The sequence below is a fragment of the Tilletiaria anomala genome (genome assembly GCF_000711695.1).
Source record: "Tilletiaria anomala UBC 951 chromosome Unknown K437scaffold_6, whole genome shotgun sequence".
NCBI lineage: Eukaryota > Fungi > Basidiomycota > Exobasidiomycetes > Georgefischeriales > Tilletiariaceae > Tilletiaria > Tilletiaria anomala.
This window is the reverse complement of record NW_013547016.1, coordinates 169,202-193,108: the sequence shown is the minus strand read 5'-3', so window position 1 is coordinate 193,108 and position 23,907 is coordinate 169,202. Positions and strand designations below refer to the sequence as shown.

The 23,907-nt window shown below is 51.6% G+C and overlaps 7 protein-coding genes across 7 annotated transcripts; 4 read left to right on the top strand and 3 right to left on the bottom strand.

Moving 5' to 3' along the window:
- The first annotated feature begins 273 nt into the window (after positions 1-273).
- Positions 274-1,798, top strand: K437DRAFT_272139 (uncharacterized protein). Its single transcript, XM_013390225.1, has 6 exons — positions 274-374; positions 494-680; positions 750-863; positions 932-1,268; positions 1,336-1,513; positions 1,585-1,798. The coding sequence occupies exons 2-6, from the start codon at positions 596-598 to the stop codon at positions 1,654-1,656; spliced, it is 786 nt and encodes a 261-aa protein (XP_013245679.1). The 5' UTR covers positions 274-374; positions 494-595; the 3' UTR covers positions 1,657-1,798.
- Positions 1,758-4,879, bottom strand: K437DRAFT_266287 (FTHFS-domain-containing protein; the record flags this gene model as incomplete). The annotated part of the gene is made up of 5 exons (XM_013390224.1): positions 1,758-1,798; positions 1,861-1,900; positions 1,966-2,085; positions 2,148-3,467; positions 3,542-4,879. 5 exons carry the CDS (start codon positions 4,877-4,879, stop codon positions 1,758-1,760), a joined length of 2,859 nt encoding a protein of 952 aa, XP_013245678.1.
- A 924-nt stretch (positions 4,880-5,803) lies between these two features.
- On the top strand, positions 5,804-7,511 carry K437DRAFT_261054 (ARM repeat-containing protein; the record flags this gene model as incomplete). Its single annotated transcript, XM_013390223.1, has 3 exons — positions 5,804-5,962; positions 6,048-6,209; positions 6,276-7,511. The coding sequence occupies 3 exons, from the start codon at positions 5,804-5,806 to the stop codon at positions 7,509-7,511; spliced, it is 1,557 nt and encodes a 518-aa protein (XP_013245677.1).
- Positions 7,512-10,997: 3,486 nt separating this feature from the next.
- K437DRAFT_261052 (uncharacterized protein) lies at positions 10,998-11,372 on the bottom strand (the record flags this gene model as incomplete). The annotated part of the gene is made up of 1 exon (XM_013390222.1): positions 10,998-11,372. The coding sequence occupies one exon, from the start codon at positions 11,370-11,372 to the stop codon at positions 10,998-11,000; it is 375 nt and encodes a 124-aa protein (XP_013245676.1).
- A 6,035-nt stretch (positions 11,373-17,407) lies between these two features.
- On the bottom strand, positions 17,408-18,030 carry K437DRAFT_272136 (thioredoxin). Its single transcript, XM_013390221.1, has 3 exons — positions 17,929-18,030; positions 17,606-17,823; positions 17,408-17,531 (listed from the first exon to the last, which is right to left on the bottom strand). Exons 1-3 carry the CDS (start codon positions 18,005-18,007, stop codon positions 17,505-17,507), a joined length of 324 nt encoding a protein of 107 aa, XP_013245675.1. The 5' UTR covers positions 18,008-18,030; the 3' UTR covers positions 17,408-17,504.
- Positions 18,031-18,836: 806 nt separating this feature from the next.
- K437DRAFT_266284 (uncharacterized protein) lies at positions 18,837-21,365 on the top strand (the record flags this gene model as incomplete). The annotated part of the gene is made up of 2 exons (XM_013390220.1): positions 18,837-19,587; positions 19,648-21,365. 2 exons carry the CDS (start codon positions 18,837-18,839, stop codon positions 21,363-21,365), a joined length of 2,469 nt encoding a protein of 822 aa, XP_013245674.1.
- A 440-nt stretch (positions 21,366-21,805) lies between these two features.
- Positions 21,806-23,797, top strand: K437DRAFT_242961 (uncharacterized protein). The gene is made up of 3 exons (XM_013390219.1): positions 21,806-22,639; positions 22,710-23,043; positions 23,104-23,797. The coding sequence occupies exons 1-3, from the start codon at positions 21,941-21,943 to the stop codon at positions 23,730-23,732; spliced, it is 1,662 nt and encodes a 553-aa protein (XP_013245673.1). The 5' UTR covers positions 21,806-21,940; the 3' UTR covers positions 23,733-23,797.
- The last annotated feature ends 110 nt before the right edge of the window (positions 23,798-23,907 follow it).

The window sequence follows — 23,907 nt, the reverse complement described above, 5'->3', positions numbered from 1 at the left end:
TAGGTTCAATGTCAAGCCCCCACGTTTGAGTTACCAGTGCATGCGTCACCAACATAACATGCGAGCGCCGGCCCAAGACAAAGCTGACGGTCGAGGTTGACTGTATACCAATTTTGATTGATTAGTTCCGGTTTTTGCAGAAAGCGCTCCAGACAAAAAAAAGTTCGCGTCCTTTCTTTCTTTTTCGGTCGGTTTTCATGTTCACCGTAATATGTTATAATATGATCTCGGAGCCGAACGCAAGGAGTTTTTTTTGGTGTCGCTTCACCCTTGGCTTATCGTCAGGGGATGCACACATAGAAGCCTCGATGGCCAAAGGCGCAGGACGGTCTCGACCTGATGTTGAATTCTGGTGTAGGACTTAGTGTTGACTGGTGAGTAGTGAGGTGACATGATGGGAAACGCACCATTGCTGCTTGTGAAGGCAAGTTGTGGCTGCTGTAGTGATGCGAGGCACGCTGACCCCGGGCTATCCACACTCCTCCTTGTCCAGCTTTTCGAGTTTGAACTTACGGAGTCGTGGTCAAGCTATCAAATTTAGAGCACTAAGTAAAAGAACGTTGGTCAAGGCTTTTGTTTCGGAACTGCAGAGAGGATGATGCGGGAGATTAGCAATTCGACGCTACGGATTGAGCGTGATGTGTCCAAGCTTGCTCACGGCAGTGCGAGTTTTACTTTGGGTGCGTACTTGTAACGATGTGCAGATATCCCGCTGCATTGCTGCACCGCTTAGATTGCTCTTTGGTCAGGAACATGCTCGGTTGTCACCAGCATCTCTGGCCCCATGGAGGCCAAGCAACGCGACGAACAAGCCGAAAATGCCACGCTAGATTTCAGTGTCAATGGCTTGAAAGGAGGCAACGGTGAGCTCAGCATTGCTGCAGTGGAATCCACCTCTCAAAGGGAAGCTGACCTGAATGTCTTGGTATAGGTATTAGCCAAAGAGCTTGGGCTGCATCCCTCCGCGAGCTCTTTTCGAGCGTCGTGCTCCTTCACATGCATCCTCGTTCGCTCATCCGAATATCGTCCCAGCTAGCAAGCGAAGGCAATAATTCTTTAACAGCTTCTTATTTTAAGAAAAATCATTCACTCCCTCCTCTCGACCGCGGTGCCGCTTTCCAGCCGTCACACAAAGCAGCGTGCATCAACGCGACATCGGTGGCATTGATTGTTTCGGGCATACCCTGCAAGTCAACCGTCGCTTCTGCCTGCTGTGTTTCCATCGAGGGTCGATATGAATCAGAAACAGGGGGTGACCGACGACAACGGTGAGTATGGTGCCATGGAGCCCTCCCATATCACTATACCGTACTGAACATCTGCCGCTTGAGCCAGGCGACGAAATCTGACGACGCATCCAACACCAGAGGATGAGCATACAGCTAGTAACACATGGCTCATGGCCTTTGCCTTCTCCGGGCACGACCCAAGTCAGCCGCTCCAAGAGTCAAGCACAGACCTAAGTGCAGAGTTGGTCTATTGCGAAGCTACAGGGGCATTCTCAGATGATTTGGTGAGCACTGGATTTTGAGGGCGAAATGCCTTTGGAAGGCAAACTGACACATAAGCCCCTCATACGTCCAGCTACTCGAAGCGACGAATTTGTGTCGCGAAGCGGCAAGACAAGTGTATATTGCAATCAGGCAAAGTGGATAAGATCGATGGCAAAAAGAAAAATGCCACTTTTCTAATGAGGTGACTAAAGGAGGCACTATGTGAAGAACAAGTTATCGTACCATTTTTACTGTTACCGGATATCAGAAGAGGCCCTGCACAAGACCATTTTCATCCAGATCGACTGTAAGGATAAAAACAATGTCAAAACCTGCCGACTTTCCCGAGTTAAAGTCCAACGCTTACTATCGTAGTATCCCGGGCGAGTCGATAAGCCGGGCATGGTCTGCGAGCACAGAGAGCACGGAAGATGAGGCGCTGAGGGCTTTACGCAGCGGGTTCGGGACTCACTTGCATGGTGCCACACAGGGGATACAGGAAACGAGCACCGGCTGCGAGCTTGACACTTCTGATTGGCACCGTAAATCCTTTTGGTTGTCCCTTCAACGTCGGCTCGTGGGACAAAGAAAGCTGATGAGAAGTCGCGGAAGGCTCAGCACATGCCGTTGCGAAGCTTGTCCATCATTACTCACATGCGTCTTGGCCATGCAGATTGGGAGATTTGCGTAGCCCTGTTTCGTGTAGGTTTCTATCTGCTTCGCCGCAAATTCGGACACATTGATGCCATCGGCGCCGTACATCTCCTTAGCGATAATCTCGATCTTTTCGTTGATCGGCTTTTCGACATCATAGAGGAACTTGAAGTCGCTCTTGGTGCCTTCGAGCTCTTGAATGACTGCTTTCGCAAGCTCAACGGCACCCGCTCCACCTTCGGCCCAGTGGTTGCATGGTACCGCTGCATCCGCACCCGCCTCTTTCGACTTCTTGCACACTAGCTCTAATTCGCGAGGTGTGTCCGTTGCGAATTGGTTGACAGCAACGATGACTTTGAGGCCGAATTTCTTGGCGTTGGATATGTGCTTTTCAAGATTGGTGCACCCCCTCTCCAGGATCTCGAGGTTTTCTTCCAGGTAGACCTCGTCAAGCGGCTTTCCTGGTGTGACATCTGGACCGCCGCCATGAGTCTTGAGAGCGCGGACCGTAGCAACGAGCACCACAGCATCGGGAACAAGTCCACTCTCGCGGCATTTGATGTTGCAGAACTTCTCCATGCCAATGTCCGCGCCGAAACCAGCCTCAGTAATGACGTAGCCTGTGGATTCTTGAGCATCGCCTTCTTCAAGACCTGCGAGCTTGAGGGCGATCGCATCGGCTAAAATAGATGAGTTGCCATGGGCAATGTTTGCAAAAGGACCGGCGTGCACAAACACCGGGGTCCCTTCTAGTGTTTGCATCAGATTCGGCTTGATGGCGTCCTTCATGAGAACTGTGAGAGCGCCTCCAACGCCAATATCGTCCGCAGTAACTGGGTCGCCAGCGCGGCTGGTGCCAATCACCATCCGTCCCAAACGCTCGCGCATATCCTTGAGGTCCCTGCTGAGCGCGAGCACAGCCATGCACTCCGAAGCGACTGCGATATCGTAGCCAGTCTTGCGCTCGTAGCCTTTTTCGGTCGGCGCCTGTCCTACAGTGATCTCTCGAAGGAAGCGATCGTTGGTGTCGGTGACTCGGTGCCAGGTGATCGTGTCCGGGTCAATGTCCAGCCTGGCAAAGCGACGCTTCTCCTCGTCAGTCAGGTCATCCGGATTGGTCTTGTCGATGCCAAGCTTCGCCAGACGTTTGAACATGACGGGTGCAAAGGTGCGCTTGCCCTTCTTCTTGGGGCACAGACGGTCGAACAGGGGCCCGTCTTTCTGGGTAGACTCATGAAACATGCGAGCGTCGATAGCTGCCGCAAGCAGGTTGTTGGCAGCCTGGACCGCATGGTTGTCTCCCGTCAGGTGAAGGTTGAACTAATCAAGCGAGTTGGATTTCAAGTGAGCAGGCGGGAAGAAGAGAAGTGAATCAAGGGTAGTGACGTGCTCACCTCCTCCATTGGAATGACTTGAGAGAATCCACCGCCGGCTGCACCGCCCTTGATGCCAAAAGTGGGTCCCTGTGATGGTTGGCGCACGCATGCGAAGGCGGGCTTGTGCAAGTGTGCACCGAGGGCCTGTGCGAGACCAATTGTGGTAGTGGACTTGCCTTCACCGAGAGGAGTTGGGGTGATACCGGCGACGACAAGATATTTTCCGTTTGTCCGATGAGACAGTCTATCGAGGATGGAAAGGCTAACCTTTGCCTTCACATCTCCATAGGGCTCCAGCTCTTCCTCCAGAATGCCCACTTCCCTTGCGATTTCCACAATAGGACGCGGTGTTTGCGAGCGAGCGACGATGATGTCTGCAGGCACGGGTTTGACGAGCTTGAGCGGATTAGGGGTCGAGACCCCTCGTGCATTATAATGGCCTTCGCGGAATTTGCGAGAAGCGCTCTCGAAGACATTCTCCATTAAGCAAGCGACCGTCATAGGCCCAACTCCGCCAGGAACGGGAGTAATAGCAGATGCGACGCCCATTGCGCTCTCAAAGTCCACATCACCAACTAGTCGTTGCCCGCTCTTCTTGGAAGCATCAGGAATGTAGTTGGTACCCACATCGATGACAATGGCGCCATGCTTGAGCCAGGAGCCCTGCACGTATTGTGCCTTGCCCATGGCAACAACGAGAATGTCAGCCTTGGCGATGTGCGCTTGAATGTTGGCAGTCCGGCTGTGGACTTGAGTGACGGTACAGTTCTTGCTCCGAAGCAAGCTAGTGACTGGGTTGCCAACAATGTCGCTACGGCCAATGACGACAGCATGTTTGCCGCTCATGTCGTCAACGCCTGCCTCCTTGAGCAGCTTGATGATGCCGGCCGGAGTGCACGGGAAGAAGATTGGGTTGCAAGCCTTGGACGAAAGATGACCGATGTTGAGTGCATGGAAGCCATCAACGTCCTTGCTCGGACTGACTTCCTCAGTGACCCTGCGTTCACCATCTGCGTCAATGTGGTCGCCGAGAGGGAGCTGCACAAGGATGCCATCCACAGAGGAGTCTTGGTTCAGGTTGCGGACACGCTTGATGATTTCTTGCTCCGACGTATCTGCATCGAGCTGCACATGTGTGCACTTCATTCCGCATTCTTCGGCAGCCTGCTTCTTCATCCTGATGTAGGTTGACGAAGCGTTTTGAGCGCCAACTTGGAGGATGCAGAGGTGGGGCCTGAAAGCCGGTATAGACTTGCGAATCTTTGCTATTTCCTCTGTCACATTGGCCCTGATGGACTTTGCAAGTGCAGTGCCATCGATCAGCGAAGCGCTGCCGCTGGAAGACGGGTTTTCCATGCTTGCAAGTGAGGTGGCCTGTCCTCTGGAGTGGGCAAAGCGGACCGGGGGGCGGAAGTGCGAGGCAGCTGATGCGGCTGGCGAAGCCGTTCTGGCGGTAGCACACCGAACGGCCGAGTGGCGTGAATGAAGCAGGGAGGTGACGGACGGTGCAGAGGTGCGTGACAAAAGGCGACGACTGGGGCAGGAAGGCACGGAGAAGAGGCCATGCAGCTGAGAACGTGCCGCTGCAGAGGGGACAGCGAGCGGCATGCGGGGGCGGCTTTCTATGCACCGTTCACTGCGCAACGATGGACGGTGGGAGAAGTTGAGGATCGAGGTGGAACAAGCTGGAATGGCCACAGTCCGCGGGTACCTCCCAGACTTCCCTGTTGCAAAGATGGCTATTGTCCCAAAGCAACTGTGGTCAACGCAGCGTATGTAATACACATACCCCCCGCTGAGCAATCTGAACCTTCCCATTGCTTCTCATTCATGGCATTCTTCGGGGGCATGACAAAGGATGCCCGGATTTTGTGCCATGCTTCCCGCAGTTCACCATTGACCCCGGGATTACAGGGATATCTGGAGAAAATATACTCGCAGTTGCACCGAGCTGATCGAATGGCCAGTCATTCGGTGATTGAAGCAACCTATTTAGCATCGCCTGTGAACTGTGGAGACGGGGTCAGAGATCTTGACTTAACGATCCCAAACTTGCAATATAAGTCCATGCGACTGAGTTCTGGCAGGGCTGTGCGGGCTCGCAGATTCGAGACGAGGTCATATCTCAGTGGCAAAGCCGGACAGTCGTTCACGCCGAGTTGACTTGGACCAGAACGACATCGCTGAACCTGAATAGCGCCGCCCGTAAGGCTGCCCTGTGGCCCTGATTAGCGGTGACAAACAACCAGGAGGGGGGGTGGATTCAGGTCTTCTTTCAGCATGTTTGAACGCTCACTCGAGTCCCTCATCAAAGGCTTTCGCTCCCACAGGGGCAAAGACGAGCCTAGATATCTGGCGATCGTCCTCGCTGAAATTCGTCATGAAGTTCGGAGCGGCGACATGGAAATCAAGGCGGAGGCAATCCTTAAGTTGATCTATGTTCGTACCTCTCCAATTGTAATAGATGAGACTGAATGTCGATCAATGCTAATATCGTTCGTCCGCCTCCTGCGATCCTCTGCAGCTGCAAATGCTTGGCCACGTCTCGTCGCAAGCAGCGTTTCACGTCGTCGAAGTCATGGCGTCGTCTCGATATCATTTCAAGTACATTGGCTATCTCGGGGCTGCTCAGCTTTTGGAACCAGGTACAGACGTTTTGATCCTTGCAACCAACCTCGTCAAAAAGGTGCGTTCTGATCCTACTTCTGTCATTCATCGTATTTTGAGCATCGCTGAAGTTTACAGCTTCCAGGATCTGACATCTCGCTCAGACCTGGACACCATTTCGGCCTTATCTGGCTTTTCATACCTTATGACACCGGATCTTGCACAACATTTTACGAGTGAGATAACATCCATGCTCAATCATAGCAAGCCAGTCATTCGCAAGAAGGCAGTGATCGCTCTGCACTCAATCATTACGCATGACCCGAGCAGCCTCGACAAGGCTTGGACCAGGTTGCAAGATCGCCTTGAAGACTCGGATCCCGGTGTTGTGTCAGCGACTGTCAGCATCCTATGCGAGCTTGCACGAAAGGATCCCAGGCCGTTCCTGCCTCTGTCACCGCAGCTATTCCAGCTGTTGACCACGTCCACGAACAATTGGGTGCTGATAAAGGTCGTCAAGCTTTTCGGTGCCCTTAGTACCTGCGAACCGCGCCTCAGCAGACGTCTCCTTCCACCCATCACCTCCATCATTGCCAGCACGCCAGCCATGTCGCTACTGTACGAATGCATTCACACCATCATTGTGGGGGATATGTTGGCCACGAATGATGGCTACCAGCTTGCGCAGACGTGCGTGGAGAAGCTAGCGAATTTCCTCGATGATTCCGATCAAAATCTGCGCTTCATTGCTCTGGTGGCACTTATCAAAATTCTACCGACTCACCCGCATCTTGTCGAGGTACATCGTTCCGCCATCACTCAGCTTCTAAATGCTGAGGATAGCACAGTCCGATTGCGCGCTATCACCTTGCTTACGGGTCTGTCCAACCGCAACAATTTTGAAGAATACTGCGCGACCCTTGAAAGCGCGCTTCGTTCCATTAATTCCACTAGCTCAACCGGCACTACACAGGAAGGTGGCAGTGCAGCGGCCGCCAAACTTCGGGCCGTCCTCGCGACCGCCGCTTCGGCAAAAGAGGTCAATCCCCCAGATGCTGCCGTTCAAACTTATGCAGCGGTAGCTAACCGCAATTTCATCAAAGAGGTCTCCACATGCATTGCGGCGGTCGGCGCAAAGGATAATTACGCACGAGTGCAGAACTTCGAAGCATACATTGGCACTCTCTTGCGCTTGTACCCTGATGCCGGCGCCCCTTTCCGCCGCATGGCCGAGCGTCAGCTTGTCGACATCCTACGACGAGAGTCGGTTGCCCAACCCTTGCCTGTCAAAGCCAAGCTTGGTGTCGAACGAGGGAAAGCGCTGATAGAATTTTGCATGCTGCGTGCCAAAATGTCGATGCAGAGGGTTGCAGATGTGTGAGTCTCATGGAGCTATTCTATCAGCATTCCGCAGCGAAAGAAACTGATGACATCCTGCTTCCAGGGGCACATGGGAGATTCAGCGACTCGTAAACACGCTTGTGCCGTCGCATGGTCGGCCGCTCATCGATCCTGCGGCTGCAATTGAGCTCCTACTGGAAGCATGGATGTGGGATATTGATCCAAAGCCTCAACAACTCAATTCATATCTTTTGCGTCCAAATTGTGCGTGGGTACGAGGCTTGGAGGCCATACAACGTGTGAGTCTTGCAATAGCACATGCCATGCGGCTTGATATTGACAAGGCCCCTCTGCCCAAGTCGCGCGAGGCGGGATGTTTAATCTCAACCGAATCTGCGCCCTTGTTTTCAGCCATGAGGCGGCACAGAACTTCAAGTCCGACTCTGAATACTGTATATCAGGGCTCGCGGCCTCCAAACACCACAAATTCTTGGCGAATCAGACGACCAATGCAGACAAGACACAACTCTCGTGGCCTGTTCGCCTCCCCTTCCGATCAAAAGCCAAACGTGCGTCCCCAAGCGGCAATAATTGGAGGCCATAAGCGATTGGCAGCAAACTCAGACCAAGGCACACGCACCGTGAGTGCACAAGAACTACTTCCGTGGTTGTGAACGCCATGCGATCTGACAAACATCTCGTCTGCTGGTACAGCAAGAGGGCAATCCGTTCTATTTGGGAGCACCCTCCAAAGCACCGGCTCGCGTTGTCGATGCGGAGGAGGGTGTCCACGCGTACTCGATTGATGCGGACGTGCCTGTTGTCGTGCTAGACGAAGAATTTTTCGGTCCGAGTCCGGCCAAAGTAGGGCCGCCAGTGATACCTCCTGCAGATAGCGCGCTGCCTGAAATTCAAGCAAGAAAAGTCGCCCCGTCAGCTCGCAGAGCACAGCGTAGACCTGTAACTTGAAATCATACCCTGCTGTGCTGCTTATCCCTTGCCAAGTGCCGTAAAGTCGATCTCGATCTTGCTCTTCTTCTAATAATACTAACAAAAATGTTGATCTAATATATCTTCTAAAGGTATCAGGCAGCATAGCTTCGTTCACCGGGCCATAGCCACTGCAGATGCGGGCGCTGATGTCTGGCTCGGCGCCGACAACCAGCCGACTGTGTACAGCACGTTTGTACTCGACCATGACGCCGACATGGAAGAAGCCGTTATCACAGACGAGGATGAGAACGGATCGATCAACATAACCTTTCATTCCAACCCGCTGCCCTAGGCAGCCACAACATCTTTCGCCTGCGAGGCGTGGCAGATCTACACCATGTCACTGTCGGCACCGACACTGGCGCAAACGGTTGCTCTGAGGGACACGCTCTAGTCAAGTGACTCAAGCTACAGCCAGAAAGTGAGCCCCACGGCATCCATAGCACCTTCGCCGGCGGCCGGGCCTTTGGCCCTGTCGACATCGAGCTTAAACTCGGAAAAGGATCAGGACCAGTGCGCTGCCACGTCTTTGACACCTTCGATCACCGCTTTCTCATTCAATTCCGAGACAAACCTCTTGAGCAGCTCGAGAGCATTCCGGGAGAAGCGGTGGTCAAAAACGTCGATTACAGTACGGGGACATCAATGAACACAGTCGACGCCGTCAGCGCCTAACCAAACTGGAACACTAATACATATGCATCAGTTCAACCATGTTCGAATCCACGTACTTGTCGACGGCTTGTACCGTGAGAAGGTGCCAATTCCCAAAAGCGGCGAAGGGCGGGCAGAGTCGATTGGATTTTGTGGGTGTCATCATCGATCACCGTGAGCGCCCAGCGGAAGCTGGGGTCGGTGGAAGACATTGAAGCTTTGATCTCAAATTTGAGCGTATCAAAGATTTGTTCTCAGAAGTAGAACAAGGCGAAGACAATGCCTCCCGCCGACTTTCGCAGACATAGCCAGGGCTCTGTTGAGTGTAACTTGTGTGTGTGCGTTGGTATGCACATGGCGTTGATCAGGTCGCTTGGTGACTTGCAGCAGTATCTTTCTTCCGTAGTCAAAAAGGCTTGAAATGCCGAGGTGATGTGCACCCTGTAAAGTAATATATCGCACCATACGAGATGGTTCCATTGATAGGTTAGTTTTATAGTTTGATTTTGTGGGAAAGTAAGCGAGGTACAAGTGTGTTGGAGTAATTTATCATTCTCATCGGAACCAGGAAGTCGCAAGAGGCCAGCTACCTATCTTGTAAGGCTCCTTCATTGCTTGTGAACAACCACAACTCGGCCACGCGCATATTCACGCCTGTACATGGCACTAGACACACTGTTCTCATGGCGGTACGAAGGCTAGGGAACGAATGGCAGAAGGGAATCATACATGTACTCATCGATATTCACTCACACTGCAACGAGGAAGAACAGGAAGTCTAGCCCCATCAACAGCGATGCAAGTGTAGCAGATAAATTCAGGATGTCTTCCTAAACAGCAGATATATTTAGTCTACTGTGAAGCCTTGCAACGCATAACAGATGATATTGAAGAAACCAAAATGTATTCAAAAGGGCAATTTACCGACTTATATTCCCTTCACTGCGGAAGCCTTGACTCGAATTTATCTATCTAGCTTCCTTCCTGACCGTAACATCAACTGGTCATTATGACGGTCAGCCAGTTCCTTTTCGAGATCCTCACTCAATGTGATTACGGACGACGCAGGCTTGACAAGACAGCCTTAAGCGTTGAAGCCTCAAGGTATGGAAGCGATGGCTCAGTACGACTAGGACAAGTTACGCTGACCTGTTGCTGTTCTTTACGCTGCAGAAATTTGGATGGTGCATTTGGTTCCTTCGATATCCACAAGGTCTGGCCTTCACTGCAGCCACTGTAGCTTCGCCCTTGCTTGAACCTTGCATGACGTTCGTTGGTGTTCTACAGGCTGTGCTGCATTACCGTGCGTTGGCTCGCGCGGTCATGCTGATGCTGCTCCTGTGTCACTACTCTTTGGTAGTCAGTGGTCGTTTCCTGAAAGCGACCATGCCGGCTGCCGCGCAATGCAGTTCTAAATTGCTTGCGTTGCAAGCAGCTAGACATGTGAGTTGGCTATATTGACATTGTTGTCAACCCTCTTGGACTTGATGGTGCCGCTCCTTGTGTGCTTCTCATCCATACAACACCTTGACATCGTAGTGCTAGAGTCTTACATGCTTTAGTTTGCTAAGAGTGTGGTGAAGTGCCATTGTTGTCGATCTTGATAGCCTTGTGCGTTGAAGTTGCAGAACTCGAAGAGCCATTTCTAGCCAAGCTTCGTTGCTCATAGCTTCACGTGTTGCCCGTCAGCTCAGCTTCCTGTGAAGAACGCGTCTCCTTGGGTTGCTTCCGCAACAGCAAATTGATGATTGCAAAGGGACAAAGAACACAAAGCCCATCATGGATTTCCTGTCCTTGCATTTATGCAGCTTAAATCGCAAAAATCGACTAGCTTCGTACCGCTAGATTCCTTGTACTTGATCCCGAGGCTACAGGTACCTCAAATGTACCGCATGATTCTCTTGGCAACCTGCAAAGCTGGTGCTGCCAGCTCCGCGCTATCTTCCCTGGCCCTGGCGACCCGGTAGGCCAGATCAGGTTGTGTCTCGAGTGCGAGATAGAGCAAAGATCCGACGATCTCAGGGTTGATATGCTCAGTTTCGATTGTCTCGCAAGCGTCCATATGCTTCTGCGTGTTCATGAAGGGAGGTACGACAACCTTACACTCTAGCGTGTCGAAACTTCGAAGTATCGACTCCGGGCAGGTCGCCTGGTCGTCCAAAATGCTGTTGGTGTTTATGTTGCAGCATATCTGTATTCCGACGCAATGCTGAGTCGCTCCGAGGTCGTTAGTGCTGAAGAATTCGAGCAACATGTCTTCAAGTCGAAGGGCCGTCTCCTGATGCTCGATTGCGATGACGACGTCGTCGATGTATGCGGTCAAGGCCGTGAAGTTGCTATCGACTGTGTCTGTGCATGGGCACTGATCGGCTTCGCCTCTGGTGAGGCTGATTTACCGAAAGGTCGAATCGAGCTTAATGTGTCGGTTCCGACCTGCTTGCCGTAATCGGGATATACTCTTGCACATATGGGGTTACTTGCCGGCCAAGTACTGCACTCTTGCAGGCCGTTTGAGGTAGAAATCCTCCTCGCACTCGCCGAAAAGTAGGTGATCTCGACGTCGAGATGATGGAGACGCAGATTGTACGTGTTAGCCAAAGCGAATGCTAGGAGGGTGGTCAGCCGCGAGCCAGGCACCTATGCCTTATGATACTCTTTCTGCTCGATTTGCGGAAAGCCGCTGGCAACTACTTTCGTTTATTATGCTGCAAGTTACGTTGCTGTCGCCTTTCACCTTCAAATACACATTTCGGGCCACGGTTCATTTGCCCAACAGCAGTTTGCCTCAGCCCATGTCGACCCATGTTTCGTTGTTCTTGAGGCTGTTGTCTTTGCGCTCTTGTTTGCTGTCTCACTTGCTAGTGTTTTCAATTCCGAGGGATTCGGTGTAGCTGCAAGGCTCTGCTGGATCGGAGGAAACGGTAGCTGATGAGTAAGCTGATGCTAAGCACCGGAGAACTCGCCAGGTGGCTTGCTGGCACGAGTCCATTTTCTTACAGTGGGTTCCTGGCGCTCTTGCAAGAATCGCCGCTCCTCGACTTGTTTCGTTGGTGCCTGTTGTTGTGCTGATCGCTGTCCTGCCTCTTCACCTTGTTCCACCTGGTGCGGGCTCCGGCGTAACCGCTCAGGAAGCATCGTTGGTAGTAACTTCGCAGCTGGTGGGCTCGCGCCCCTCGTCAGTGCGCACTGGCCTGTTGAGCAAATCAATAATCCTGACGTGTTGAAGTTGCATGAGCTGTTTGAGGCTAGAAATCCAGCCACGGTACGCTACGGTGTTGGCATACCTAAAAAGGATGCTCTTAACTGTGTGCTCATCCAAGTTGGTACCTTGGAGCGTTCCAGTGCGCAAAAAGTAGCTCGTTAAGCATAGTGCACGAAGGCAGTCGATGGATCGATTGCGATTGCAGTATGCCTCTTCTGGAATCTGGGATATCGTGCGACCAGCGAGATGCACAATACGCGCGGTGTGATTGTACGTGTAGACTGCTGTTGCGACTAACTCAACCCAGTGTATCTTTCCAGCTTCGACTCGGTGCACCATGCTCGGACCATGGTGAGATGAGTCAGATTGAGGCGCACAGCGCGCCTGTTCTATTGAGGCGTTTATGGGGGTTGACCTTTCGTGTGGATACTGTATCATCAGAGGATTTGCTGCACCCGCATGCCGCAATACTCGACGCCATTGTCTGAGAGAAGGATCATGGCATCTGTCCCCTTCATCACTGGGCAGATCGAGTTGTCTGATGTCTTCAGCAACATTCTTGCAATGTGCCAGTGTGTGAACTCAAGCTTTGTCCGACCTTTTATCTGTGAAGGTCAGGAAGTAGAGCACGTTATCTACGCTCTCCATGGGCAAAGGTCCAGCGATATCCATGTGCTCCCTTTCAAGCACATGGCGTGCTCTGCTTCTTCCCTTGTGGCGCCATATGGGAGTGGGCTGCCAATCCGAGTGCACACGATTCACATGGGCGGTCACCTTGGGTGACGGATAGGTCATTTGCGTTCCAGATCGCGCTGCGCAAGTCACGCCATGTGTGGCCAAGGGGTCGGTGCCATAGCTCACCGTCCGCATCTGCACGACCTCCACAGGTCGACATGTTCTGCAATGCGGTGGTGGTTCTCTTCATTACAGTGACAGCTAGGATGCCGTTATGCAAACCCGCCCTTATGGTTACCGTGCTGTTCCCACTGCCCAAAGTAGCTGTGACCCCATCCTTCTTGGGTGTAATGCAGCCGCTGGCCTCCGCGACCTTAACTCTGCTGCCGATGATGAGGTCCCAGTGCATGCCTTAGACCTCAAGCATATTCTTGAGATAGATGTCAACGACGGTGCCCTTATTAGTTTTGACACGGTTTGGTGCATGGTCGCCTGGCCACTGCCCCCATCCTTCGGCCATTGGTGAACTTGATGACGGTAGAATCCATGATTTTCTTGGTGAGAGTAGTACTTTAAGGGACGAAGTAGTGCGAAGACCCCGTGTCGAGGATGCTGTTGTCATTGCCGTTTTGCTTTGCAGGACAAATGGATAGGGTGAATTCCGTTATAGCATCTGTAAAAGCGGCATGCAGTTTCTCAGCACGGTAATGACTCTGTGTACTTGCTTTCCGGTCGGCATTCTGTTTGCAGGTAGCCTTGCTTGCAAAAAATCCAGTAAATTGGCTTTTCCTTGCCACCATGCGTAAAACTCTCGCTGCACATGGCTATGTCAGGCACCTGACCTGGCATTGTTGCGACGCTGGCGAAGCTCTTCTTGGATTAGGGTTGCGTCATTGTTCCCCCTTGGCAATTGATCGCCAAGCGGCTAGCGAACATCTACAATTTTGTCGTAAGATGCGTTGAGACCGGTGTGAGCGGCAAGGCAGTAGTCGGGCTTTGGCATTTCGACTTATTGTGCTTTGACCTTGTTGTATGTCGCTGCGACGGGGTCAAATTACTCCTACATGATCTCTGCAGAGCCCATTTTGACGTTCCAAAAGCCTCTCTTGGGGATGGAAGAGGGAAGGTCCCTTCTTGGGCTGGTACTTGGCTTCCAACGTGTCCCCGCAGCCCTTAGCTGTCTTTACCACATGGTTCCGAGTCAGTGATCTTGCCATCAATGACAAGTTCCAGCGTCGTCAAGGCCTGTTCCTCATCTGCACTCACATTCAGCGGGTTTTCCGTCGTCACTCATTGGCTTGTTGACCATGCCTGTCATGTAACCCCGCATACCGGTCATGTCCATCAGCATCCAGGCTTTGAAAGCTCACGCATTCTAGTTGCTGCCGTGCAATTCATTTGATTCTCACTGTTGCTCCCATCAAGTTCGTACTTGCTGGCATCTCCGTCTTCGCTTCAAGTCGCTCGAGAGCTTGAGTTGGGCTTGAGGTCTTGGACTCATACCTTATTGAAGGGATGGCTCATTACGACCAAAATAAGATTACGCAGGAGCAGCGACAGCGTGGACACTACCAGTTTTAACGTTTCTTTATCACGTCGGCCATTTGTCCGGCCAGAGCCTGAGAAAGGCTACCATATCCAAAATGGCAGCAGGCGCGCAAATGGAACCAACCTCAACATGAGGATTAGTGACAAGTAGCAATATAGGGCGTTTAAGGTCTTGTATTTGGAATGAGTGCAAATGGGATTCCTTAACGAGCAACAGTTGGAGGGCAAGATTGGTCCCAGCAGCTGCCATAACCCCAGCTCCAATAGTGTGCATTAAAATTGTTCAGTCAAAATTTTCAGATTAGGGCGTCGAAGAGGCTGAGCTGAAGACCCCCCATCTACCGTAAAAGAACCAGGTGGGTCCGTAGGATGCGCCTGACAATACATCAGGCAATACTATATGGCGCATAGTACCTTCAATGAATTGCATGTCATACCCAAGGAGGAGGGGGTCCAGAGCGTGAAGAGCCAACTTGTCAAGAGCATCCGCTAGATGCGGAAATATGGGCCATATACAGCTTGCTGGTAGTACTGTATGACCTTTGATTCTTCCGTAGCAGCAATTGAGACGATTTTGGGGAGCACAATGCAGTCTGCATACCGAGAAGCGAGAATCTACCATCGAGATGGACCGCTCAACGTGACAAATGGTGGCCTACAAAGCATAGAATGGCTGTCACCGCACGAAAAGAGACGAAGATATGATCATATTCTCAACACTGCCATCTACAGCACCCTGGTCTTAATGGATAGCCCTGTAAACTACGACCTAATGTTTGGATGTAAGTTAACACATCGTCTATAGCTGTAACCCAACGGTCCGTGATATCATGTTTGAGCCCGTCCCACAGCATCTTTCGTCAAGATCAAGTTGTCGTAGTGACCACCAGATATGTTATCATCGACAAGGACACCGTCCCTTTGTTGTGCATGACAAGCTTGCTTGCTGACTCATTCTCTTGGGGGACCAAGGCATTTGTACCACCGCTCGGCCCACGCCTTGAACAACGTAACCAGAAGATAGGCGCTGGTAGCAATCGCGCTTTAGCGACTTGTGGTAAGAGGATGAATTCGGTAATTGAATTCTTGAATGGAAGTGTGGACCAAAAGGGGAGCCATACCGAGCCTTCGAAAGAGAGAAAGATGGAAGAGTAGTCTTACAAACTTCCAGTTCGATGGTACAAGATTCCTCATCGTCACATTACGTCAGTAGTGTGCAGTGCTGATGGTACGTATGCGTGCTGATCGTAAGCGACAACCTGGCATTATGTGCAACTGTTCGAAAGCCTTTTCTTTCCACGTGTAGATATCCAATTGTTTCAAGATTGCACAAAGCACAAAGCTGCCAGAAACGATAATGGTTAGCGTGAACCTATACGGCAAGGTTCGTCTACGTGTTCGTATAGACCCGTATGCTGTGTCAAAAGTGAGCTGACCACCCTGTAATACTCGGAATAAGGTAGCAGATGCAATGTTGTGATGTCACCATCTTGAGCGAGCTCTCGCTAGCAACAAAATTGTTTAGGGGATACAGCGTTTCGCTGGGGTCACGGGGGAGGGCCCCTTGTTGTGCGTGCTCTGTTTGCCTATGCAAGGACGGCCGTATCACAATCACTTTCAGAACAGATGCCGCACTGTGCTTAGTTAAGTGCTTGCAATCGTCACCTTTTTGATGTTGACTAGCGTGTGAGCGACTGATTCATGGGAACAAGGCACGGACTTCATAAAGATGAAGGTTAATTTGGCCTATTCACCAGTGACCTCGGGGTGCTAGTCGTCCTAGAGAACTCGAAAACTGATGGAGAACGATGTCTATGATGTCAGGAGAGTAAAAAGAGAGATGAGTCAGTGAAGGACCGTCGGGCCGTGGTAAAGGATAAGAACAATCAGCGTATGATCTTCTTGACCGGCGTTGTTGATCAAACAAGACTACCGTTTGTTGCAAAGCTGCTGAGATAATGGAATCCATGCGTTTCTCGCATCCTTACATGCCGATGGGCGTGCGCGTGGTTTCATGAGCGTGGTTTGTTCGACTGGTTGCGATAATGGGCCTACTCGAGAGTGGATTGGGGTGTACGTCTGCGTCCCTTTCCATTTGAATGCCCATGGGGAGTTTTGAATCATAAGGTCCGTTTCCATTTCTTCTGTCGAACATCATAATGGCGAAGGCTCTCCCAAATATCAGGCTTGCTTGGAGGAGGAGTGCTGCCTTTTGACTATCCCAGAAGGGAATCAAGGTTAAAAGAGACTTGAGCGAGCAATGATAGCAGTAATTTTTCGAGTTCGCGAGGATTGAATTGTATATCAGAAATGCGTGCCTAACTGCCGTAACTGTTTCATAGAGCGCGTGTCAGGCATCCACCCTAAGCCGCAGAGCAGGACAAGACAGCTTCCACATTCAAAGCATACCTTCTATCAGGGATCCTGAGCGAAGAGACAATCTCACTGTGCTCACACCTCGAAAATCCTCCTGGAAGGCGCCATCGTTTCGGATGAGTTCTCTGGCAAACTGGCGTCACTTCATTTTAGCATTTTTCGTATGCATCAGGGGAAAGAGCTGGCAGGCAAGTCCTGGCGGTGGGTTTCACAAGTGAGTTGTGCTCGGGGACCGATGACATGCATGAACACGATACCAATGCGTTTGATCCTGTAGCCTATCGTCATGTGTCCATTGCATCCGGCTCGCGTGCGTGTGGCAGAAAGTGTGATGCGAATGATGATAGCTTTAAACCGCAGCGGAGCAGTTAAGTCATCAAGCGTTGACTATTACAGTTGGCGCGAAGAACGGGCCGAACATGTGCAAGTCCTTAGTAACACTGTTTTCGCAGTGCATGTGCCATTTCATCGGCTTTTCGGCAGGAGTAAAGACATCTATCAAGTGGAAAGAGAGCGACTCAAGATTTCAAACGACTGATACTTGTAGTACTTGTTGACGTTTTCCTAACTACATAACGTCAGACTTCAGCTGCTGTAATCTGAAATAGCTTTCTGTGAGGGCAAACATCGGGTCATAGATCAGCTACGGACGATTTTGATGAGGAAATGATGTTACAATGGCTCACAGTCAGCTCCGGGATACGAGCGCCTTGGATTTCATGAATCTTCTGTCCACCCTTGAAAAACATAAAGGTGGGCATGACCTTGACTTTGACCTCCTGGGCAATCTGCTCTTGCTCATCAACATCGACCTTGTAGAAGCCAACCTTGTCCGCTGCAGCGCCTTCAGACAGCTTTTCAAAGATGGGGCTGACCATCTTGCAAGGGCCGCACCATGTTGCCCCTGTGATGAGTCGGAGTGTAAAGCACACGTCAAAGTGAGTAAAGTGGCCAGGTCAGCCGCTGTGACAAAGGGGAAGGATTAGATGAGGCCGTACGAGTTACTCACAAAAATCAATGACGACGACTTTGTCGCCTTGAATGGCGTCCTGGAACTCCTTCAGGGACTCAAGCGGCTTGACACCCATTGTGAATAGCGGACTTGCTTGTTTACGGAAATGTTGAAAGAGCAAATATGCTCTTTATTTTCGGCTCACAATTGTGCGTGTCAGCCTGTGTTTGGCGACAGCTGTCGTTTCGATGAAGGTTAAAGACGTAATGAAAGTCTTCATAAGTTGTCGAAACATATATATATATAGATATGGAGTTGCAGTTGTCATCAGGGTGTTCCGTAGAACGAATCCACTGGAAGCCTCTCTCTCCTCCGGCTCTTGCTGTCTAATGTCCGAGAAGGCACTACGGGAGTCCCATTCTTCCCATCGAGCAACAATCCGAGGCACTGGTCCCATCCCAAAAGCCGGCGTGGATGATTACGTAATGCTCGTTCCTCAAGCCAGAAATTTGTCGATCGCCCTGATCTGGATCCATTCGGATTCTCCTGACACGTCAAGTTCCACAACCGCAGTCAGCAAAACGCCTGCGGCCTGAACGTGTATCTGTAGTGACTCCACACAATCAGACACTGACCGGGACAGGAGAAATCGTCGCACATAGCTGCTCCAGGCCTCGCTGTATGTGGTACCACGGCTAAGCCGAAAGCCAAGTTCAAGTGTGCAAGGCGCGCAGGCCGATACCCAACCGTCAGACGTGTGAGCCATGTGGATCGCACGAAAAAGCAGGTCGAGCCTTTGGAGGGCGTTGCTGTTGCATCCAGAGGAATGTCCCTCTCAGAAAGCCGCCACACTGCTGCGCGTATACATGACCGACGGATGCAGCATCGGCAGTACTCCTACACGTCAGTTTGGGCACGACCTCCGGTGGAAATCATCTGCTGCCAAGTTGACTCTGAGCGAACGCATGTCGCAACTTCGACGCGAACTCCAGGAGCTAGAGCAGGAAGCGGAGAAGGACATGAAGCTGGAAAGCCAGGACCCCGAACTAGAAGCACGGATGCTCAGCGAAGAGATCATTGACGAATTCTTTCAAGCTCTGCAAGCCCCTGAAGAACCGAAGGTAGACGACTTGCGTACCCACTCCAATCTGCAGCTGTCAAGAGCTCGTGCGGCGGTCGGTCATGCACCGGCACTGTTCTCCCCGGTATTCCGCAAAGATGTTTCCAACAAAAATCACTCGGCTCTTCAGGCACAGCGCTTGGAAACCCTCTTGGCTCGACTCAATGATGCTGAGCCTAGGCATCAGCAGTTCGAACTGGGTCTGCCAAGACCGCTCCCGCTGCAGAGTCTTCGGAGTGATAATGAGCAGCCTGGCCAGCAGCCGAAAGCAGATAATTTGGAAGAAACGCCACAGATGCAGTCTTCCGAACACATCTTGGCCAACGCAAATGTTGAAGCGCTTAGCGAAGCTATTTCAGAGGACTCGCTTCTCAAAGGAGACATCACAGTGCCAGAGCTGGCATCGATGGCGACTGCAGCTGTCTTGCAGGGTCGTTTTGAAGTCTTTACCAAAGCTCTCAACTATGCGGACCGGTTCGACAGCATCAAGTCTTCTGGAACAGCTCAAATCCAAGTAGTTGAAACCGCTGTCAAAAGCCTTTCCCATTATGGTCATGCAGATGCACTCATGCGGGTTCTGGAAGAAGTCAATCATCGTGCGTCATCGATGCGATTATCAATTCGTCGCAACAAAATGCTCACCTTTTTTTCTGCAGGTGACCTGAGCATGACAAGTGAGATGAGACACTCATTTGTGTCGCTGTTCATCCGTCAAGGAGATCTTCCAAAAGCAGCATCCACCCTGCGTGCATTTGAGCCAGACGTACCAGCTCCGATCAAGACGTATTCTGCATTAATTCGTCGCTTGCTGCGAGCCCAAGAGCCATGGAGCCACGAAGAAGCCTGGTCCCTGTTCTACCACATGCGGCTTGTGGCACATCCTGTTCCCGACTCACAGCTCTACACGGTCATGATCAATGCATGTTCTGCTGGACGCCTTCCAAAAAATGCGGCGACTCGTCGAGGTCAAAGTGAAGGCGAACGGGCCTTGGATTTGTTTCGCGAATTGACTGTCGCGTACCAGATTCGCCCAAGCGTCGAGGCCTTCAATGCAACAATTTTGGCGTGTGCGAAAAGTCCATACCTTTACAATGAGGCTATTCAACTATTCAGACAAATGCTAAAACTCCAAGGCTCGGGATCAGACCACTACATTCCAGATCAGGATGCCTTCAACGCTCTGCTGGCCGGATGTGCACGAAAGGGGGACCTGGGTCGAGCGAAATGGATTCTGAGCGAAATGCTTCGCTTGGCTCGAGCATTTGCAGAAGATGTTCAGAAGCAAGATGCGAACTACCATCTGGTGCAGGTTCTGGCGCGCCTGCCAGACGAGCGGACTCTCGCGCTGCTCTTCTCGACATACGCGGCTTATAAGCCTCCGCTGACGCAAGCAAAGATCCGTCAATCAGATCACCCTATGTCTAAGCCACACAACGTGGAGATTGAGCATTCTGCGACTTCAGGCTCTTTGAGCCAAGTGGTGCTTTCACGGGTACATGCAGAGACATCTAGGGAGGACCTGTCGGCCTTCGATGCTTCAACGCAAGCACCAAGCTCAACGTCCGCACTACCTCAGACATCTCGTGATGTTGTCTCTGAAGTTAGCAGGCTTTTCGAGTCTGTCTTGAAAGCAATTGAAAGACTACGATCAGAGCAGACGACTACCTTTGATGTGTGGATGAAAGTTCGGCCATCTGTCGCGCTCGTCAACGCATACTTGAAAGTTCTAGCCCGACATCTACCTCGCTCACAACGACTGGTCACAGTCAATGCCGCGATCACTGGTACCGGTGATGATAATGAAAGTTTCTTCATCCGATTGGGCTTGTCACCGAATTCCTCGACACTGGAGCTGGTTCTGAAGCTCTGCTGCGCCGAGCCTGATCGCACGCTTGCGGACAAGGTGGCCAACGATCTGTGGGCAAAGCATTCCAACTGGATCATGAGCAATGCTGAAGGATGGAAAGCGTGGTGCACTTACATCAATGGTCTAGCAAAGTCGCATCACTTGCAGGCGGCCGTCAGCGAGCTCAAGAGGCTCATTTCAGCACACCCCCCTATCAACAAGCTCTACTTGCAGACTCGTCGCCCCAGCAACGCTCAATGCCAAGCCCTCTTGTATGACATCGAGACTTCAGCATATCCCGCACTGACATTCCATCACGTGGACGTGCTACATCATCGGCTTGTGGATGCCAATGACCAGAAGGGACTGGCTGTCGTAGCCTGGGCACTGCATGCATACGGCAACCAAGCTAAATTCTTGGAGTCAGTTATGCTACAAGACTGTGATCACGCACGTAGCCTGAAGTCAGGCTGTCTGCCTGGATCTCTGGCAAGTGCAAGCGTGCAAGACACAGCATGTATCACATAGAGGGGAAAATAAATTGGATACCTTAACTGCTTCTCATGTGTCTTGTCGCCCATCTGACCATCTGACTTGTATCTGGCATCCATGAAATTTCGCCGCAGCTGGCGGCCCGCAATACTCGCGGTGTTGGAGTAGAAAGTCGCCAGACCGGTAAGAGTCGCGCATTTCTTTTGGAAACACTAGTCTAAGGCACGGCCTCTGCAACATAGGCTCTCGGCTCTTTGGAGGAGGGACCTGCCACCGGTAGCCGAGCACCCGAAGCTATGGGAAACCGATTTGGCGCAGGACTATAAATAGTGTTTTGAGCGATGATAGTGCATATGCACCGAAAGCCAGACAACCAATGTTTATTGCACCGAATTGAGTTGTTGAGGCCGTATGCATTTAGATTTCTCTCAATTCGCAGTTCTCGCTTCGTGTTCTTCAGAACGCCACCTTGTCAAAGCATCCACTGTCCCCTATGCCCAAGCGCTTGGTTGACATCAATCCTTGGTTCTCCTCAAGAGGCTCGCTGAGATCGACGTACTCGCCTCTACGCGTAGTAAATCTTCCGGGCGCAAGCCTGAACTTTGACTGATATGTCCGAGGCCGTCTTTGACGTGGATTCGGAACTGGACCCCAGTCAGCTCGTTCATGGTCAAGACGTTGGAAGTGGACAGTCTTTACCGACCGATGCGTCGAGAAATGGTGAAGACACAAAAGAACAAGATGAGTCTGATGATGGCGAAGATGAAATGCCGGACTATTCTTCCCTGGCAACACTATTGGCAAAGTCAAAGGGGCCTGGATCATCATCACTCGATGCCTTCATTCCAAAGCGAGGAGAGAAGGATTTCGAACCGACGGGCTTCACGGGCCAGACAAGAGCGCTACAGCAGAGTCGACAGACTATGTATCAGGCCATATCGGGTCAGCGAGTAATATCGGCTCGGAATTTGTCGACCGCAGTATGGGACCCTCTCACCAAGCGTGCAACAATGGGCGTCATCAAAGGCTCGAACTTTGCGAGTATGGGCGTCACCATCCGGCGAGAAGTGCCACATCTTCCATATGAAACTGTCAAGCTGGACCCTACCGGGGTGCCATACCCAAAATACGAGTCATCAGTACAGCTCTCACCCGAAGAGACCCTGTATCTCATGGAGCGAGGTGCTCTAGAGTGCTCATTGCGCCAACAAATGGATTCACACTCAAGGGAGGCCCATGTGCCACTGAGCTTGCAGCACGCGTTTGCCATCATGCTGGGGCCGAAGAGTTGCACTAGAGAGGAGTACCAGGTGAGCTGATTCTTTCTGGCCGACTGCGTCCGCAAAGACTGACACTGTGCACCTCGCCTTTGGCATCCAGGTCTACGCCTACCTGAGGCGATTGGGATACGTTGTTCAGAGGGTTGGAATTATCGATGACTTACGGAGGTCTGCTGCAGCAAGGTCAGGTCCCGTGGTGCAAGTTTCGGATGAGCATGCACCCAGCCTGTGGGGGACTTGGGGCCGGACATTGCCGACAAGTATCCTCATTGCAATTTCGGCTTGCCTCGATATCATCCGGAAGGCAATGCCTAAGCTTGCGCGTTCCCTGGCAAAACAATTGGGCACCTTGAATTGCATTCGTAAACATTCTGCAAGCTCAAAGATCTCAGAAGCGGGACTGCAACTGGGTTTGGGGAGACCTAGGGTTTACGGTAAGCCATGGGAATCAAGGCATTTGTACTCAACTACTGACATCGATTTGTTCTGCACAGGTGATGTTTTTTCGGAATTGCAATTTATCCCAGAATACAGCGCTTCGAAACCGAAAGGCTTGCAAGAGGACAAAAACGGGAGAGGGAAAGGGCTGCAACCATGCTTTTACGCGTGGAGGCCCGCAACTATGTTCAAACGGACTGATCCACCGCCTCCAGAGTTTCGCATCGCTGTCTGCGCTGCGAAGGACGTGAATCTGCCCAGCTTGGTGCAGTTTTCCGACCTATTCAGCTCTGAGGCGCTTCCGGATGGAGACGCGCAGGGCGAACTTGATCGGCTGAGAATGCTCGAGCAAGCGCAAAGGAATAACTCTGCGTACGGAAAGGGCAAGGCTCGACTTAATGACGGTCAGGAATTCAGTGGAAACGCCGAACCAAATCGTGCACACGGAACGGCGTCACAGCGAGCATTTGCTGCATGGTCACAGCTCTTTGCGCATTGCGCACCAGGCTGCGCATCTAATGTGCTGTGCGCGGCAGAGAAGAAGCCGCGGCCACCCAATGTGAATCCATACCCGGCTTTGAAAGCTGGCAAGCGCAACATTGTACTTGCCGTGGTCGACGAAGGATGCACTGCACTCCTGAGATTTGGGGAGAGCGACTTCAATGCATGGAAACTTGCTGGATGATCGATGCGTGCGAAGCACGTTTGCACTGTATTTTTACGTCCATTGTCAATGTAGCACCTAGGTCCACTTGACTCAAAATCCTAGCGTGTGCATGAGATAGCAACGGTGCAATAGAAAGCCTGGTCAGAAGGTTAAAAGAATAGTAAGCAGCGGGTCTAGCACGCTCGCCGGAAAG

Bases quoted from the DNA above. Each gene is read 5' to 3' on its own strand.
- K437DRAFT_272139 (XM_013390225.1), top strand. From the start codon at position 596: ATGATGCGGGAGATTAGCAATTCGACGCTACGGATTGAGCGTGATGTG. The intron at 864-931 runs GTGAGCTCAGCA...GTCTTGGTATAG, and splicing joins TGGCTTGAAAGGAGGCAACG to GTATTAGCCAAAGAGCTTGG. The intron at 1,269-1,335 runs GTGAGTATGGTG...CGCTTGAGCCAG, and splicing joins GGGGGTGACCGACGACAACG to GCGACGAAATCTGACGACGC.
- K437DRAFT_272136 (XM_013390221.1), bottom strand. From the start codon at position 18,007: ATGGGTGTCAAGCCGCTTGAGTCCCTGAAGGAGTTCCAGGACGCCATT. The intron at 17,824-17,928 runs GTGAGTAACTCG...GACTCATCACAG, and splicing joins AGTCGTCGTCATTGATTTTT to GGGCAACATGGTGCGGCCCT. The intron at 17,532-17,605 runs GTGAGCCATTGT...TTGCCCTCACAG, and splicing joins CTCGTATCCCGGAGCTGACT to AAAGCTATTTCAGATTACAG.
- K437DRAFT_242961 (XM_013390219.1), top strand. From the start codon at position 21,941: ATGTCCGAGGCCGTCTTTGACGTGGATTCGGAACTGGACCCCAGTCAG. The intron at 22,640-22,709 runs GTGAGCTGATTC...TTTGGCATCCAG, and splicing joins GCACTAGAGAGGAGTACCAG to GTCTACGCCTACCTGAGGCG. The intron at 23,044-23,103 runs GTAAGCCATGGG...TGTTCTGCACAG, and splicing joins GGGGAGACCTAGGGTTTACG to GTGATGTTTTTTCGGAATTG.